The 14,804-nt window shown below is 46.6% G+C and overlaps 1 protein-coding gene and 1 pseudogene across 1 annotated transcript; both read left to right on the forward strand.

The window, feature by feature from the left end:
- The first annotated feature begins 3,605 nt into the window (after positions 1–3,605).
- LOC119269130 lies at positions 3,606–5,882 on the forward strand (annotated as a pseudogene).
- Positions 5,883–6,810: 928 nt separating this feature from the next.
- On the forward strand, positions 6,811–10,146 carry LOC119269132 (lipoyl synthase 1, chloroplastic-like). The gene is made up of 7 exons (XM_037550894.1): positions 6,811–7,205; positions 7,360–7,541; positions 7,724–7,814; positions 7,905–8,062; positions 8,937–9,108; positions 9,194–9,304; positions 9,766–10,146. The coding sequence occupies exons 1-7, from the start codon at positions 6,915–6,917 to the stop codon at positions 9,850–9,852; spliced, it is 1,092 nt and encodes a 363-aa protein (XP_037406791.1). The 5' UTR covers positions 6,811–6,914; the 3' UTR covers positions 9,853–10,146.
- The last annotated feature ends 4,658 nt before the right edge of the window (positions 10,147–14,804 follow it).

Consider the following 14,804-nt stretch of genomic DNA (forward strand, 5'->3'; position numbering starts at 1 on the left):
TTAGAGGCACCCATTTTGCAATGGGACCTCTCAGGTTAGTCACAAGGGTCTTAGGGACCCAAATAGCATAAAACCGAAATGCATTTCGAGGACCAACAAATTTAGCAAAAACTTCTCCATCCTTAGTCTTACGAAGTACATAGGATGGAGGCATAAACACTTTTGGCTTGTTGAGAGTAGGCATGCCCCTTGTGGCCTTCCCACTAACAACCTTACCTTTCTCGTGCCCTTCTCGTACAAAAGTTTCTTTTAACGGAGTGGTGCACTTTTGAGAGGACGTCTTCTTCTTGCTTGTGCTTGGGTCAAACCCGAGTCCCTCTTTGGAAAACACCTCATTGTGTTGGCTCAACACCTCATTAAGGTTCTTTTGCCCTTGAGCACATGTCATGAGTCCTTTCTCAATTTGAGCTTTGAGAAAGCGATTCTCCTGAAGAATAGACACTAGATCACTACTAGAGTCAGTAGTACAAGCATCAACATTGATAATAGGAGAAGAGTAAGCCTTGGCTAGCGTTTCAAGATAAGTAAGCTTGAGTGTCTCAAAACTCTTTGTAAGGAGGGTGAGCTCTTCTTCCTTGGTCTTGAGGGACACGGATAGGAGCTCACAATCCTTAGAGAGAGAAGCATTAGACTTTACAAGCTTACTTTTATCATTCATCAACTCTTCGCAAGAGTTGATAGCCTTTTTCAAGGAGGCAAGATCCCTAGTATGAACATCAATGTTTGCACCAATTTTTAAGCATAGTTCATCATTGCGTGCTTCCTCATATTGGACTTTCCGCTTAAGGATTTCATTTTTTTCCTTTTCCTCGGTGACGAGGGTTTCGAGTTCCTTAATGGAAATGGTGTGCTTACTCACCATCTCCATAAGCATACGAAATATAGTGAGCTTCTTTTCTTTAAGGGAGCACATGAACTTATTTAATTTAGCAAGCATAGGATCATTTATATCATCATCCTCATAACTATCCTCCGCATCAAGATACTCATCACTAGAAGTAGGAGGAGTGAAAAGAGGAGGGTTTGATCATGGGGTTACCTTTACCTTGTCAAGAGAGTGTTGGTCCTCTCCATCTTCTACCACGGCCTTCGCCATGAGGCACTTGTGAGCGTTGCCCTTGTAATCTTTCATGTAGTTGTAGGTGACAACTTCACCACTCTTGTTGACTAGCCTCAATGTGTTTTGAGAATCTTGAGCAACTCCGGCAACACCACTAACATCATCTGGATCGGATTCTTCTTGAGCAACCATTGCTTTCCCATCTCTCTTCTTGAGCTTGGAGTTCAAAGGATTTGGCAGCTTCTTCTTGGGAAAGGTCTTGGGAAACCTTGGTTTATCTTCTCTCTTCTCATAAGGACACTCGTTGGAGAAGTGGTTGGTTTCTTCACAGTTGTATCATTTTCTTACTTTCTTCTTTTGAAACCTACCCTTGAATTTTCCCGCGCTAAACTTCTTGACAAAGAGAGCCATGTCTTCATATGAAGGGCCCTCATCGGATTCAACCTCATCACCATCTTCTTCATCATCATCATCTTCTTCTTCACTTTGCTCATCTTCACATACATGCTTGGCCTTCAATGCAAGATTGATCTTCGACGATTGAGTACCATGCATGGCAAGATGTTTTGTAGAATTTGCCTTTGACTCTTCAAATAGTTGGAAAGTGGATATGATGTCATCTGTAGTCATTTCCTTGAAGGCATGGTGTTGTCTTATGTCCCATACCATCTGATGGTGATATGGAGCAAGAGCATGGAGCAACTTGTCCACAAGGAATCGCTTAGTCATGTTAAATCCATCTTGTGTCTTGTCACACTCACACGACTCAATATCAGCGGTGAGAGTCATGAGACGCTCAAGGAGTTGATTTGGAGTTTCACCTTTCCCCATACAAAAGTTTTGCAATTGTCCCTTGGCAATTTCATATTGAGCACTCCAGAGGGTGGAGGTACCGGTCTTGGATCTTATAATACTTTCCCATAATTCCTTGGCACTTGTGATGTGTATGAAAGGTCTCCTTTGCTTTTCAACCATACCTCTCCTTATACACATGATTGCAGTGTCATTGAGATTCTTGTCATAAATTTCTCTTGGTGTAGGATTCTTTGGATCAAGCACATGGTAACCATACTCCAAGATCTCTAGCATCTCATCGTTTCCATATCGAAGATGATCCTGCATAGCAACTCTCCACAAAGCAAAATCGAAAGTGGCATCAAGTAAAGGAGGTTTGCCTTGAGAGTTATATTTTGGTTTCTCAACTTGGGGTCTTGCATAAAGCCAAGGAACACTAGAGTGTTCATTGCTAGGAGGTTGTTGACCAAGTGACGGAGTAGGCACAGTTGGCCTTGAAGCCACACCACCCGAAAGTGGTGCAAGCACCGTGGACAATGTGGCTATCCTCATTTGGACCAAGGCCTCGACAGAAGCATCATGCTCCTCCTTTTGCTTAGCAAGGGCCCGTTCTAGATCCTCAGAAGTAAAGGTCTTGACTTCAGAAGAAGCCTCGCCTTTATCCTTCGGATCTACAACAAGGGGAGTCCCATCGGGGTTCATCTCGCTCTAGGGCGGTTAAGCCACAAGAATAGAGCACGAGGCTCTGATACCAATTGAAAGGATCGAGATGGACCTAGAGGGGGGGTGAATAGGTACAACTACAAATTTTAATTTTTACTTAACAATTTTTAGGCAATAATGCAGAATGTGAAGACTTGCTCAAATCACAAATTCCTTTGGTGCAAAGATGGAGAAGGAGTGGATCTATCACTTGATTGGACAACTTCTCTCGAATGCTCTCAAATCCCTTGGGGATCTAAGATTTGGTGTGGAGGTGTAAGAGAGAGAGTGAGATGTGTTCTAGGGTTTTTCAAGAGTGAATGGTCAACCCTCTCCCATGGGGGAGAAGGGCTATATATAGTGTGACCTCAGATATGGCCGTTGTAGTGCAAGTGAACGGGCAGGCCGGACATCCGGGCTAGGGGCCGGGCATCCGGCCTGGCAAGCCACTTAAAGAGCAAGGCAGAAAACAGAGCAGGAAACAGAGGGGCCGGACATCCGGGGGTCAAGCCCGGACATCCGGCAGGTGGCCGGACATCCCGCACGCAGCCCAGCATAAAAACGTCCTCTGGACACCTATGCCCGGATATCCGGCAAGGAGCCCGGACATCCGGCGAGCACTGGGAGCCCGGACATTCGACAGCAACACTGCACAAAAGTGCATTCTGGAATGGCTAGGCCCGGATATCCAGGGAGTAGCCCGGACATCCGGCACGCCCAGAGACAGAAAGATTAGAAGTAAAGAGGGGATAAAAAGAACTATGGAAAGGAGTATTTTTTTGACTCGAGCAAGTCTGTTACGAACCCAATCGATCCCCTCTTAATAGTGCGGGATCTTATACTCAAGGAAACAAAATGTAACATCATTTTAACACTTCATCCTTGAGAGAACCCACTTCGTATGCTCTTGATCCACACACAATTTGACGAACCGGGGACCAACACCTGAGATTCACTTGACAACCATTGTTAGTCCCCTACATGTAGATTTTCATTAACATCAAAACATAATATAAGGGCATGATTGCACTTTCAATGGGTCACACCCATGCTTGACAAGAAACATAAGTGTTTCATTCCATGCCAACTCTTCTTCCTGTTCATTTGCCTCAACCGAGCACCCTTCACCATTGCTAATGACCAGTTTGTCTACTTCGGCTTCGCCCAAGCTAACCTCAGCCTTGATGGAGCTGCCACAATCACACCAGATGGACTCCTTGAACTAACAAATGGCACCTTTAACCTGAAAGGCCATGCTCTATACCCAACTCCTCTACACTTCCGCATGTCGCCTAGTGGTTATGCACAGTCTTTTTCTATCAGCTTCGTCTTCAGCATCCTCTCCGCCTACCCTGACAAGAGTGCTGATGGCATGACCTTCTTCGTCACCAGAAACAAGAATTTCTCCAGTGCGTTGCCAGCCCAGTACTTGGGGCTCCTCAACAACCAGAATAATGGTAAAGCAAGCAACCATATATTTGCGGTGGAGCTTGACACCAATGAAAATAGTGAGTTCCAGGACATCAATGGCAACCATGTTGGTATCAACATGAATAGTCTCCACTCTGTGCAATCCCATGATGCTAGCTTCTTTGACGACAAAACTGGTATGTTCAAGAACTTGAGCCTCATTAGCCGTGAGATGATGCAGGTGTGGGTAGAGTATGACGGAGGAGCTACAAAGGTCGATGTAACTTTGGCTCCCATCAAAATGGCCAAGCCTGCAAGACCATTACTGTCAACCATCTATGATCTCTCAACAGTTTTCACAGACACGACATACATTGGCTTCTCGTTCGCAACTGGAGTCATCAACTGAAGATACTACATACTTGGCTGGAGCTTCAGCATGGGAAAGACTGCTCCTGCGATTGACACAACCAAGCTGCCACAGTTACCTCATGTTGGCCCAAAACCTCACTCAAAGGTCTTAAAGATTGTCCTGCCAATAGTCATTGCAGCATTCATCCTTATTGCTGGAATTATCATTATTTTATTTGCTCGAAGGAAATTGGCATATATCGAGCTACAAGAAGACTAGGAGATCGAGTTTGGGCCACATTGATTCCCGTATAAGGATTTGTTCATAGGCACACAAGGATTTAATAATAAGAACATACTCGGAGCAGGAGGATTCGGAAAGGTGTATAAAGGCATACTTCCTACATCTCAATTGGAGGTTGCGGTGAAGAAATTATCACATGATTCAAAGCAGGGAACAAAGGAATTCATTACTGAGATTGTTAGCATGGGCCGCCTTCGTCACCGCAACCTCGTGCAGTTACTTGGCTATTGCAGGGGAAAAGGTGAACTCCTTTTGGTCTATGATTACATGCCAAATGGTAGCCTTGACAAGTACCTGCACTGTGAACAAGAAATGCCCTTACTAGATTGGGCTATGCGGTTTCATATCATCAAAGGAGTTGCATGTGGCCTGCTCTACCTCCATGAGAAGTGGGATAAAGCTATCATCCACAGAGATATCAAAGCAAGCAATGTGCTTCTCGATAGCGAATTAAATGGGCGACTAGGAGATTTTGACCTTGCAAAATCGTATGATCATGGTACTGACCCACATACCACACGTGTGGTCGGTACCATGGGTTACCTTGCCCCAGAACTGTTACGCACAGGCAAGCTGTCTCCTCTTATGGATGTTTTTGCCTTTGGCATATTCCTTCTTGAGGTCACCTGCGGGCAAAGGCCTGTCAAGTAGAATGCAAATGGCGATCGAGTTATGTTGGTTGACTTGGTACTTGAGAATTGGCAGAAAGGAACAATGGTGGAGATGATAGACCAGAGGCTCCAAAGCAAGTGCAAAACGGATGAGGCATGCCTGGTCCTGAAGCTTGGTCTATTATGCTCACAACCCTTTGCTAGCACAAGGCCTAGCATGCATCAAGTCATGCAATACCTCAACGGAGACGTGCCATTATCAGAGTTCGCACCAACCGATATGAGCTTCAGCATGCAAGCCTTGATGGAAAACAGGGGATTCAACCCTTCTATCGTGTCAAATCCACAGTTCATGACAAGCATTGCTACATTGTCAGGCCTCTCGGGAGGGAGATAAAAAAATATTCCTAGCCCTTAGCACTGTTATGGGTGTTTTATTGTATATTTTTCATGGGACCTTTAGCTATATATGGGGAAATACATCCTACTACTGGGTTGTACTCCCTCCGTCCCATGATATAAGAGCATTTTGCAAGCTCGAGCATTTTGCAAGAGCTTGCAAAATGCTCTTATATTATGGGACGGAGGAAGTACTATTTATGATAAATACTACAGTACCTATAATGTGTCAAAAACACATATATAACCATGTGTAATATTCCATTGTATAAGGAATTTTTACATATTGTTCTACGGTCTCATGGAAATACAAGTTGCAGCCCTAGTAATTTTTTCTTCCCACCACACGTGCAACACGTGATCCCTCAGATCGATCCTCTTTTAGTGGTGTCACTAGTTTTTATTCAATCAAAATAGATTTTGGGACACAATTAGCAATATCAGGGAGATTTAGAAGCCACACACGGCGCGCTGGATCTAGTGACACGGCAGCTTTAGCTAGAGAATGGGCTTCATAATTTGTACCTGTGGTCTTGTGATCCACGCTAAAATCTTCGTACTCTTCCATAGCACTCCGGTACTCGTCTTGTAGATGACTTACAGTTGCCAAACAAACCGTCGCCACACGGATCTTGCTAACATATAGCTTCTCTACACGACATTGGCTCGGTTAAATCCTGTAGAACGACTGCCCCGTCCAGATTGCCCGGAACTTTACAATTGGATCGGACAGTGAAGAAATTCTGCCTCGTTCCCAGTCCAGATTGCCCGGAATTCCCCAATTGGGTCGTCCCTGCCCCGTCCACATTACAGCGCCTCAGGGTCGTGCCCGTTGCCCTCAGCGCCGGTCGCCACCGGCTCCCCGGCACTGGGCAGCGCCCTGCACCCGGACTCTGCTCCGCCCCGCCGTCCAACATCAGCCGCCGCCAGCAGCAGGCCCTTCCAATTTTGAGGCTCCAGTTCGAGGGCGCTGATGCCAGATTAGCTGAGCCACCAACGAGCTCTCACGGCAATTTGAGCTCCTCGTCCGTCGGATCACAATGTATGGACGTATCTGATCGTTTGGGCGTTACCTCCTTGTGTTCATCGACAGCGTACCAAGAAGATACCCCTTCTACCCTTCACTCTCTCTGTAGACATTGCGAGAGGTTGGCCGCCCACTCGGAGGGGTAAAACTGGAACGGGCAAAACCTTACCCCTCGCTCCGAGCCCATCGCCCGCGCCCGCACGGCGCCACGGCTAGACAAGCCTGCGCAATCCGGCGCCCGATTCGCCGGCCACGATGCACAGCTCGCTCGCGAGGCAGGTGGGCCCGCCGATCCGGCCTGGCTGCGCGAACCAGAGCTGCCGCCGCGATCGATCCGGCTCGGTCCGGTGCCGCGCCGAGGCCGCGCCGCCGGTGTCCGTCGCCAGGACGGGGCCGTACACCGGGAGGGACCCGGAGGTGAAGAAGCCGGCGTGGCTGAGGCAGAGGGCGGCGCACGGGGAGAAGTACGCGCGGATGCGGGAGTCGCTCGGCGAGCTCAAGCTCAACACCGTCTGCGTCGAGGCCCAGTGCCCCAACATCGGCGAGGTATTCTACACGCACCGGTGCACGCCTCCCGCCGCGGCGATGCTTCGCTCGTGCGATTCGATCCTGCGTGCCTAGCATAATACGATCGGCACGAGGAATTTCTGCTGCTTTCGAGTGTCGGGTTTAACGAAACCTGCTGCTTTTGGGGGCGCAGTGCTGGAACGGAGGGGGAGGGGCGGGCGGTGAAGGCGACGGCATTGCCACGGCGACCATCATGGTGCTCGGCGATACTTGCACGCGCGGCTGCCGATTCTGCGCCGTGAAGACCAGCAACAAGCCTCTGCCGCCGGATCCCATGGAACCTCTGAACACGGCCTTGGCAGTTGCAAGTTGGGGGTAAGTTTCTGCTGGTTGCTTATCTACAGATTTACCACTATTGGCTTGTCATCTTTGAGCGACTGATTTAGTAAGAAGAGATAACGGTGCAATTTATGAAGTTTGGATTTGAACCAATGCAAATGTGCCAATTTACGATGCATGATTACACAGAATATCTGACAGAATGCTGTTCTTTCCAGAGTAGACTATGTTGTGCTGACAAGTGTTGATAGAGACGACTTACCTGATGGTGGAAGTGGCCATTTTGCTCAGACAGTGAGAGCTTTGAAGGTCTATCTCATATACTGTATTGGTGTGTCTTTCAATAAGTTTATCTTTTTTCAAAATACCATGCTAAAGACTTCTGGACTCCCTATTCAGGAGCTCAAACCTGGGATATTGGTGGAATGCTTAACCTCGGACTTTCGAGGTGATCTGGAGGCTGTTTCCTCTTTGGCCGATTCTAATCTAGATGTCTTTGCACACAACATTGAAACTGTGAGGAGTCTGCAGAGAATTGTGAGGGATCCTCGCGCAGGGTAATTTGATCCACTGATTTTAGTTGCATGACATTGTCTGTTAGACTATTGTAAAATTGAGGTTTGAAGCACCAATAACTTAATTCCCCAGATTAACTGACCTGTTCGATTACCACTCATCAACAATTCCGGAACAGCTAAATTACAAAGAATCGCTACTTCCGGTTTCTTTCTGTTTTACTTTCTGATATTCTCCTCCAAGCTATACAATGGCTAGAGGTTTGAAACACTATAGCATCCACATAGAAAATCGATGATTATAAATTTATTTGCTTTATCTTATTTGTACTCTAATAATATGCATAATCCTGGCTGAAACCAACCTAACAACGTTAAACAAATGTTGCTTCTGTTCATTCTGGTGCTCTGACACTTGAATCAGTTGTACAACATAACTGTACTACGGCAATGTGATCAACCTCAGGCCATTGGAGTGTTTTAGTCTGGGTGATGTATCTTCAAATTTGACCTAACTATGAATCCAATTTCTATCCAGCTCCACAAACCTTACCAAATGTGGATGTGTACCATATCAAGAGACCTTACTTAGGTTCGATCAAAAGCAGAATGTTACTGTCAATTTGATCAGTGAGTTGCTATAGCTATATCACTTTATAAATGCCAGATATTGGATTATTTCTTTTAGATGGCCAATTGTCATTCCCTAGTATCTGGATGTCTTCAGTTTGCATGACACGGTGTCTTTTATTTGAGTTTTGCTAAAAAAGTTACACTTGTTGATATAAATGCTAGACGAAGGTGCCTAGTACAGAAGTTAGTATATTCTGGCAATGTCCAGTTAGCCCTTGTATCTTCTTCTTTTCTCATGGTATTTGGCTCTGGAAGGATCTCTTATGACCTCTCATTTTTACAGGTATGAGCAGAGCTTAGCTGTTCTAAAGCATGCAAAAATTTGCAAAGAAGGGATGATAACCAAGTCTTCTATCATGCTTGGTCTTGGGGAAACTGACGAGGAGGTGAAGCAAGCCATGATTGACTTAAGGGCAGTTGGTGTTGATATTCTCACATTGGGCCAATATTTACAGGTTAGCCCTGTACCCATATTTAACTTTGGTGTAGCATGTAATTAAATCCTTCTCTTCTTATAAACCAAACTACTTGATGTTACAGCCAACAGAAAAATATTTGACGGTTAGAGAGTATGTGACGCCTGAGAAGTTCCAGTTTTGGAAGGAGTATGGTGAATCGTTGGGTTTTTGTTATGTTGCTAGTGGACCTCTGGTAAGTGCTACATGTCGTTGATTACTCCTGTGTACTGCTGCTCTGAAAAAATTGGTACTACTATGCATAACTGAAGTTCTGGAAATATTATCTTGATTGCCCATGCTATATAGGTAATCAAGAAATACAGTTTCTGGTCCTATTTCTAGTTCTTCGATCCAGTAGTGGAGTGGCCATGTAGTTCCATAATAGCCCGTACCAGTGAATTTTATAAGATGAACAGGTGGACAAGCCCCTGTTTCATATAGTGAAATCCGTAAAGAAATGGTTAATAGTTCAGGAGTCTGAAACAAGAAATAAAGAACAGACTGAGCTCAAAGGCAACAGCCTCTGACATGCAGCAACGGATGCAACACAATGGTCAAACGCCTTGGACTAGGTTTTGCAAGCATACAAACGTAGCCCTCAGCAGTGCAGCCATTTGCATGAACTCACTTTTTCTGTGGTGCGATTCTTGTCAGGTCCGGTCTTCGTACCGTGCAGGAGAGCTCTTTGTCGAGAATTTGGTCAGAAATAAGAAGATTAAGCCTGCATCTGGCTCCTCTTAAGTCTCAACCAAGATATGTCAACCTACAAAAGCAGTCCATCGGGTTCTTCCACTTTGTATGTTCAGAGCAGCACCAGAAAAGCGGGGGCGGCACAATCATTATATTATTCTGGAAGTTTGTCCCCTGCTTTCTTTTTTGAATATGCACACACACTTTTGATAGTTATCACTGTAGATGCCCAGATGCCATTTTTGCTGTTGTATCATTACCTTTGAAAGAATATAGCAAAAGCTATTCATGAGTCCACATGAAGCTGTCCCTCTGTCGTTTGATTATGCGATCCTTTATCCATCACTTGGGAGAACGCATCAAGCACTTTCATGTCTTAGGTACTTCCGGTGCACCTGTATGTTTTGGCCTATTTAAAAGTTAAATATTTTTTTGGAGACCTAACACTACATATATCTATTATGCTATAAAATTATAGAATCAAAGTCTAACAATAGAGTGTTAAATTGTCCGAATTCACAGTTCAATTTGAAGTAGCTACCATTCATAGCTAGATTTGTCATTTTTTTTAGTTTTCTGAGTGATGTTTTGAATTTGGATTTGAAATTTTGTGACACAGTCGATATATTATCTTCTCTTTGTTCCTAGAATTTTCCGTGACTTTTATTGTGAAGTTCTCAGAATCATATACGTGGGTGCTGGAATTTTTGTCACTCTTATTGTAAAGTTCTCAGATATAGGAGTGCCGGAAATACTCCAAACTCGAGAGAGCACGTGATAGGTTGATATGGAATGTGTTTTAGGCTTTGCTTTATCTTTACTGTTCCTTCTGTTTTTAGTTTGTGTAATAGTTTTGTTGCGGTTTCTTTAATGGAAATGGACAAGGAGCTTGTTGTTTTAAAGAAAAGGTTCCTAATAATCCTCTGGTAGAGCATGTGATACATTGTTAACAAACTTTTTTTGCAGAACATTTTTTAAAATCTACCACAAAATTTACAATATGTACAGATCAACCAAAAATGAATTATATTGTACAAAGCAAAGTTTGTTGAAAGCATTATAGCACAATGGTAGGCTGACTGACTCCACAGATTTAAGTCCACCGAAAGATAAAATGTGGTCACATCAGAAGCTTTGTAATGACCTAGTTGAGCATACGTGGAAGTGGTTTTCTTTTTTATGTTTCAATCATATATCTTCATGTTTTATTTGGATTGGTTTATGTGTTTCTTGTGCAGATTTCATTCATATTTGAATTTTTTGAAAATTATGACTTTGAAATATTGTTGAATTTGCATGGATAGAAATATACTCCCTCTGTCCGGAAATACTTGCCGGAGAAATGGATTTATCTAGACGTATTTTAGTTCTAGATACATCCATTTTGATGCATTTTTGCGACAAGTAACTCCGGACGGAGGGAGTAGAAGTTTGAATCGTTAGTGTGTGCCAACCAAACATTCAATACGCTTTGGTCGATTGAAACTTCAATAAATGGTCTTTGATAAGCTTTAATACGACATGGAAGGAAACTTTAGAACAATATATGAACTTAATGGATTGGTCTATTGCATGTTTAATGTTTGTGATATATCTGTGATTTCAACACTTATGTTTGGTATTTGTCTGTTCTGCGTATCAGCATAGTTAGGCATTTTCCGGTTGCTTTGAGATGTGCTTTCGGCAAGATGATGGCCTGCTCCATTATTTTTCCTCCACAAGAAGGCATTTATGTCGTACGTCACCGCCTCCGCGGACATGTCACTGCTGTCCTGCCCGACTGACCACTGATCGTCGATGGCGTGGATCCCTGAGCTCACCGGCGGTGAGGCAACGCAGAGGCAGAGGAGCTCCGGCTTTTTTTTTTTTTGAGACAATGCAGAGGAGCTCCAGCTGTCTCAACACTGGGGGCGTCGGCGCTGCCCTGCGCCTGGGCCTGGGCGGTTAAGCCAGCGGCTAACGAGGCCACTCTCTCGGTAGGGAGAAACGGGCCAAGGCTTACATAGAAAAGCAGCCCATCAGTTTGTTCTGCATTGTAATCGAGGGAGGGGGTATTTCTCAAAAAAAAAAATCGAGGGAGGGAGGTCTCTCTCTCTCTATGGGAAAAATATAGAAGGCAGGGCGACATAATCATTCCGTTCTTCCGAAAGTTTACACCCTGCTTTCCTTTTCTTTTTGGATGTGCATAAGCTTCTTTGATCTTTATACTAAAACTGGCCATGATTTCGGTTGTTGTACCATTACCTTTGGAACGGTACACGAAAAGGTGTTCAGTGTTGGTGAAGAATGAATGGGAAGCTGCCTCTCCGGCTTGATTATGCAATGCTTTACCCATCATTTCTCGTCAGAGGAAAAAAGAGAAAAACGGTTAACTTGTACTTATTCCCATATGCATGTCTAGACTGGCTGCGGACTACGTACACATCAACCTGGGTGTGTTTTCAGACACGACACGCGCACACGGACGTGGTATCCTACCACTACCACTCTACCAGTACCAGGCAATTCCGTTCCACTGTAGAGCTGTAGAAAAGCAGCAGCAGCAGTAGTAGTGCACAGTGTCAATTGCGTTCGTGGCTGTGGGCTCGTGGCAGGTCAGCTTTACCTAAAAGGCTAAAGCAGCTCGTGTGGTGTGGTTAAATGGCCGCCAGACACGGCGGTCTAGCTCATGAGTGAATTATCACATCTGTTCTTGTCCCCAGAACCACAATGGTTGGGGTAAAAAGAAAGAAAGATGTGAGGTCAACTCCACCGCGCGATCCCAAACGGACGTCCGTTTTATCCTGTTTTTGTCTCTTTAGATAGGGATTTGGGGTCGTGTCCGGGTCTGTCCTGGGATGCGGTGGTCGTGCGCCCACCGCGCGGACGTATCCTTTTGCCTCATCCTGTCCGCGTCTATTTAAAAAAAGGACGTTTCAAATGCTAAGCCCCAGTTCACGATCCCAGTTCATCACGCCGGCAACAAAGCCAGCGGCCTACAAGACCATCACCGGCAACACAGCCAACGGCCGGCAACACAGCCAACCTCCAAAATGAATAGTTGTCCTCGCCGGCAACACAGCCAGCGACCGGCAACACAGCCGGCCTCCAAAGTGAATGTTTTTTTGCCAGCACACTGCCAGCGGCCCAGCGGGCGGGCGGCACACATGCCAGCCTCCAAAAAGAACGGCCACACCGATTGGACGACCTAGTTCAGGCCTTCGGCGTCGAGCATCTCCTTCTACTTGGCCTCGAACCAGGCCCTCGTCTTGTCGCTCATCTTTAACAAGTCCACGCTCATGATCGCAAGGGTCACCTCCTTTGCTTTGGTGGCGGCATTGGTGGCCTCGATGTCGAGCTGCCTCTGCCTGGCCTTGACGTTGTCGGCCTCGATGTCGAGCTGCCTTTGCCGGGCGGCCTCTTCCATGTCGAGCTGCCTTTGCCGGGCCGCCTCCTCCATGTCTATCTTCCTCTTCTTGGCCGCCTCCTCCATCTCAAGCTTCTGTCTTTAGAGGTCTAGGTATTGCTTCATTTGCTCGTCCTTGCTTTGCCGCTTCTTCTCGTCCCTCACATCCTTATGTGACATCATGCCATGCAAAGTCTCATGCAAGGCCATGGTTGAGGCGTCACGTATGTCGTCCACCTTGGAGTTGGTCTTACCCCTCGGCCTCTTCAACGCCTCGCCATCCCCACCTCCGGCGAACTTGGCCGTTTTCTTGCCTCTCTTCCTTTGAAGTTCATGGTATTGATCTTTGAACTTAGGGCAATTGTTGATGAGCGTCCAACAATGCGTAAGAGTGAATGGCTTGTCACTGTGCCGGGCCTTGAATGCCTCCAAAGATTGAAATGCCTACACCACATGATCAACAACAAGTGAACATGCAAACATATACACGGCCGAAGTATCATGGCCGTAGCAAGAAAAGGGCTAGAAAGAGAAGAGCATACCATGTCCCCAACGCCGAGACCACTCACGGGCCATGCTTCAACGCTCTCAAATGCGGCACAATACTTGTTGCACTCTTGTTGGATGAACAACCATCTTTTTTGAATCGAACCGATGCCACGGTTGCTTGTAATTTGGTAGGGCTCAAACATCTTCCTTTCATGGAATGTTTTGTGGACTCTCGTCCAAAAAACAATGCCCTTTTGTTGCGCGCCGGTCCTTGGATCTTGGCTAATCTCCATCCAACATTGACAAATCAACTTGTCCTCATCTTGTGTATATGAACCGGTGCGAATGCTCTTCCGCTTCTTTTGTGCTTCCGCTCTTTGGGTGAGCTCGTCTATGAACAATGGAGCGCCACTAATATCAACATCATTGGCTTCATCTTCATCTTCACCTTCGACATAGATGTCGTCGTCTTCATGCCACGAATCACCATGGTCGTAGTCAGCACGGTCGTCGGCCTCCTCATCGGGCACGTACTGGGCGCGGCCATCCTGACTTTGGGTCTCCTCGGGGTCGTAGGCACGGCCATGCCCACCCTGGAAGATCACGTCCTCCATGTACTGGTTGTAGAAGGGGTCGTCCACCGTCGGCGTTGAGGTTGGCATTCCGTCAAACAACACGCGGGGGCCCGGCATGGTGCCCGTGAACGGTGCACGCGCCTGCTTTCTTTGCATCTCGACGGACGGCCGCCCGCCGCTGCTAGACCCAGGCGTGACGTTGAGGTCGATGACGGCCGCGGGGCGTGGTGTGGATGGCGCGAACAAGCCCACGTCCGGCGACGCCGAGAAACGGGTCTGGCCGTCGTGCCTGGGCGGAGGAAAGCCGGGCGACATGGGTGCGGCGCGCGACGTCGGCGACTGGCAGTGCGTAGGCCGGGCGACCGACGAGCCTGTGCTCGCCGGGCCGACGGCCGCTGCATGGAACCCCGCCGGATGGCCCATGCCAAGCATGAGGATGGCGTGCGCTTTGTTGACGAGGTCATCCTTCTCGTCGGCAGCGGCCTTGCGCCGCGTGGCCTCCAGCTCCTCGCGCTGGGCGGCGAACTTGGCCGCGGCGACATTGATCTTGACGG

Source organism: Triticum dicoccoides, chromosome 3A, assembly GCF_002162155.2.
Source record: "Triticum dicoccoides isolate Atlit2015 ecotype Zavitan chromosome 3A, WEW_v2.0, whole genome shotgun sequence".
Lineage (NCBI taxonomy): Eukaryota > Viridiplantae > Streptophyta > Magnoliopsida > Poales > Poaceae > Triticum > Triticum dicoccoides.

Coding starts and splice junctions, on each gene's coding strand:
- LOC119269132 (XM_037550894.1), top strand. CDS start 6,915: ATGCACAGCTCGCTCGCGAGGCAGGTGGGCCCGCCGATCCGGCCTGGC. Junction 8,063..8,936: donor GTGAGGGATCCTCGCGCAGG/GTAATTTGATCC, acceptor TCATTTTTACAG/GTATGAGCAGAGCTTAGCTG. Junction 9,305..9,765: donor ATGTTGCTAGTGGACCTCTG/GTAAGTGCTACA, acceptor GATTCTTGTCAG/GTCCGGTCTTCGTACCGTGC.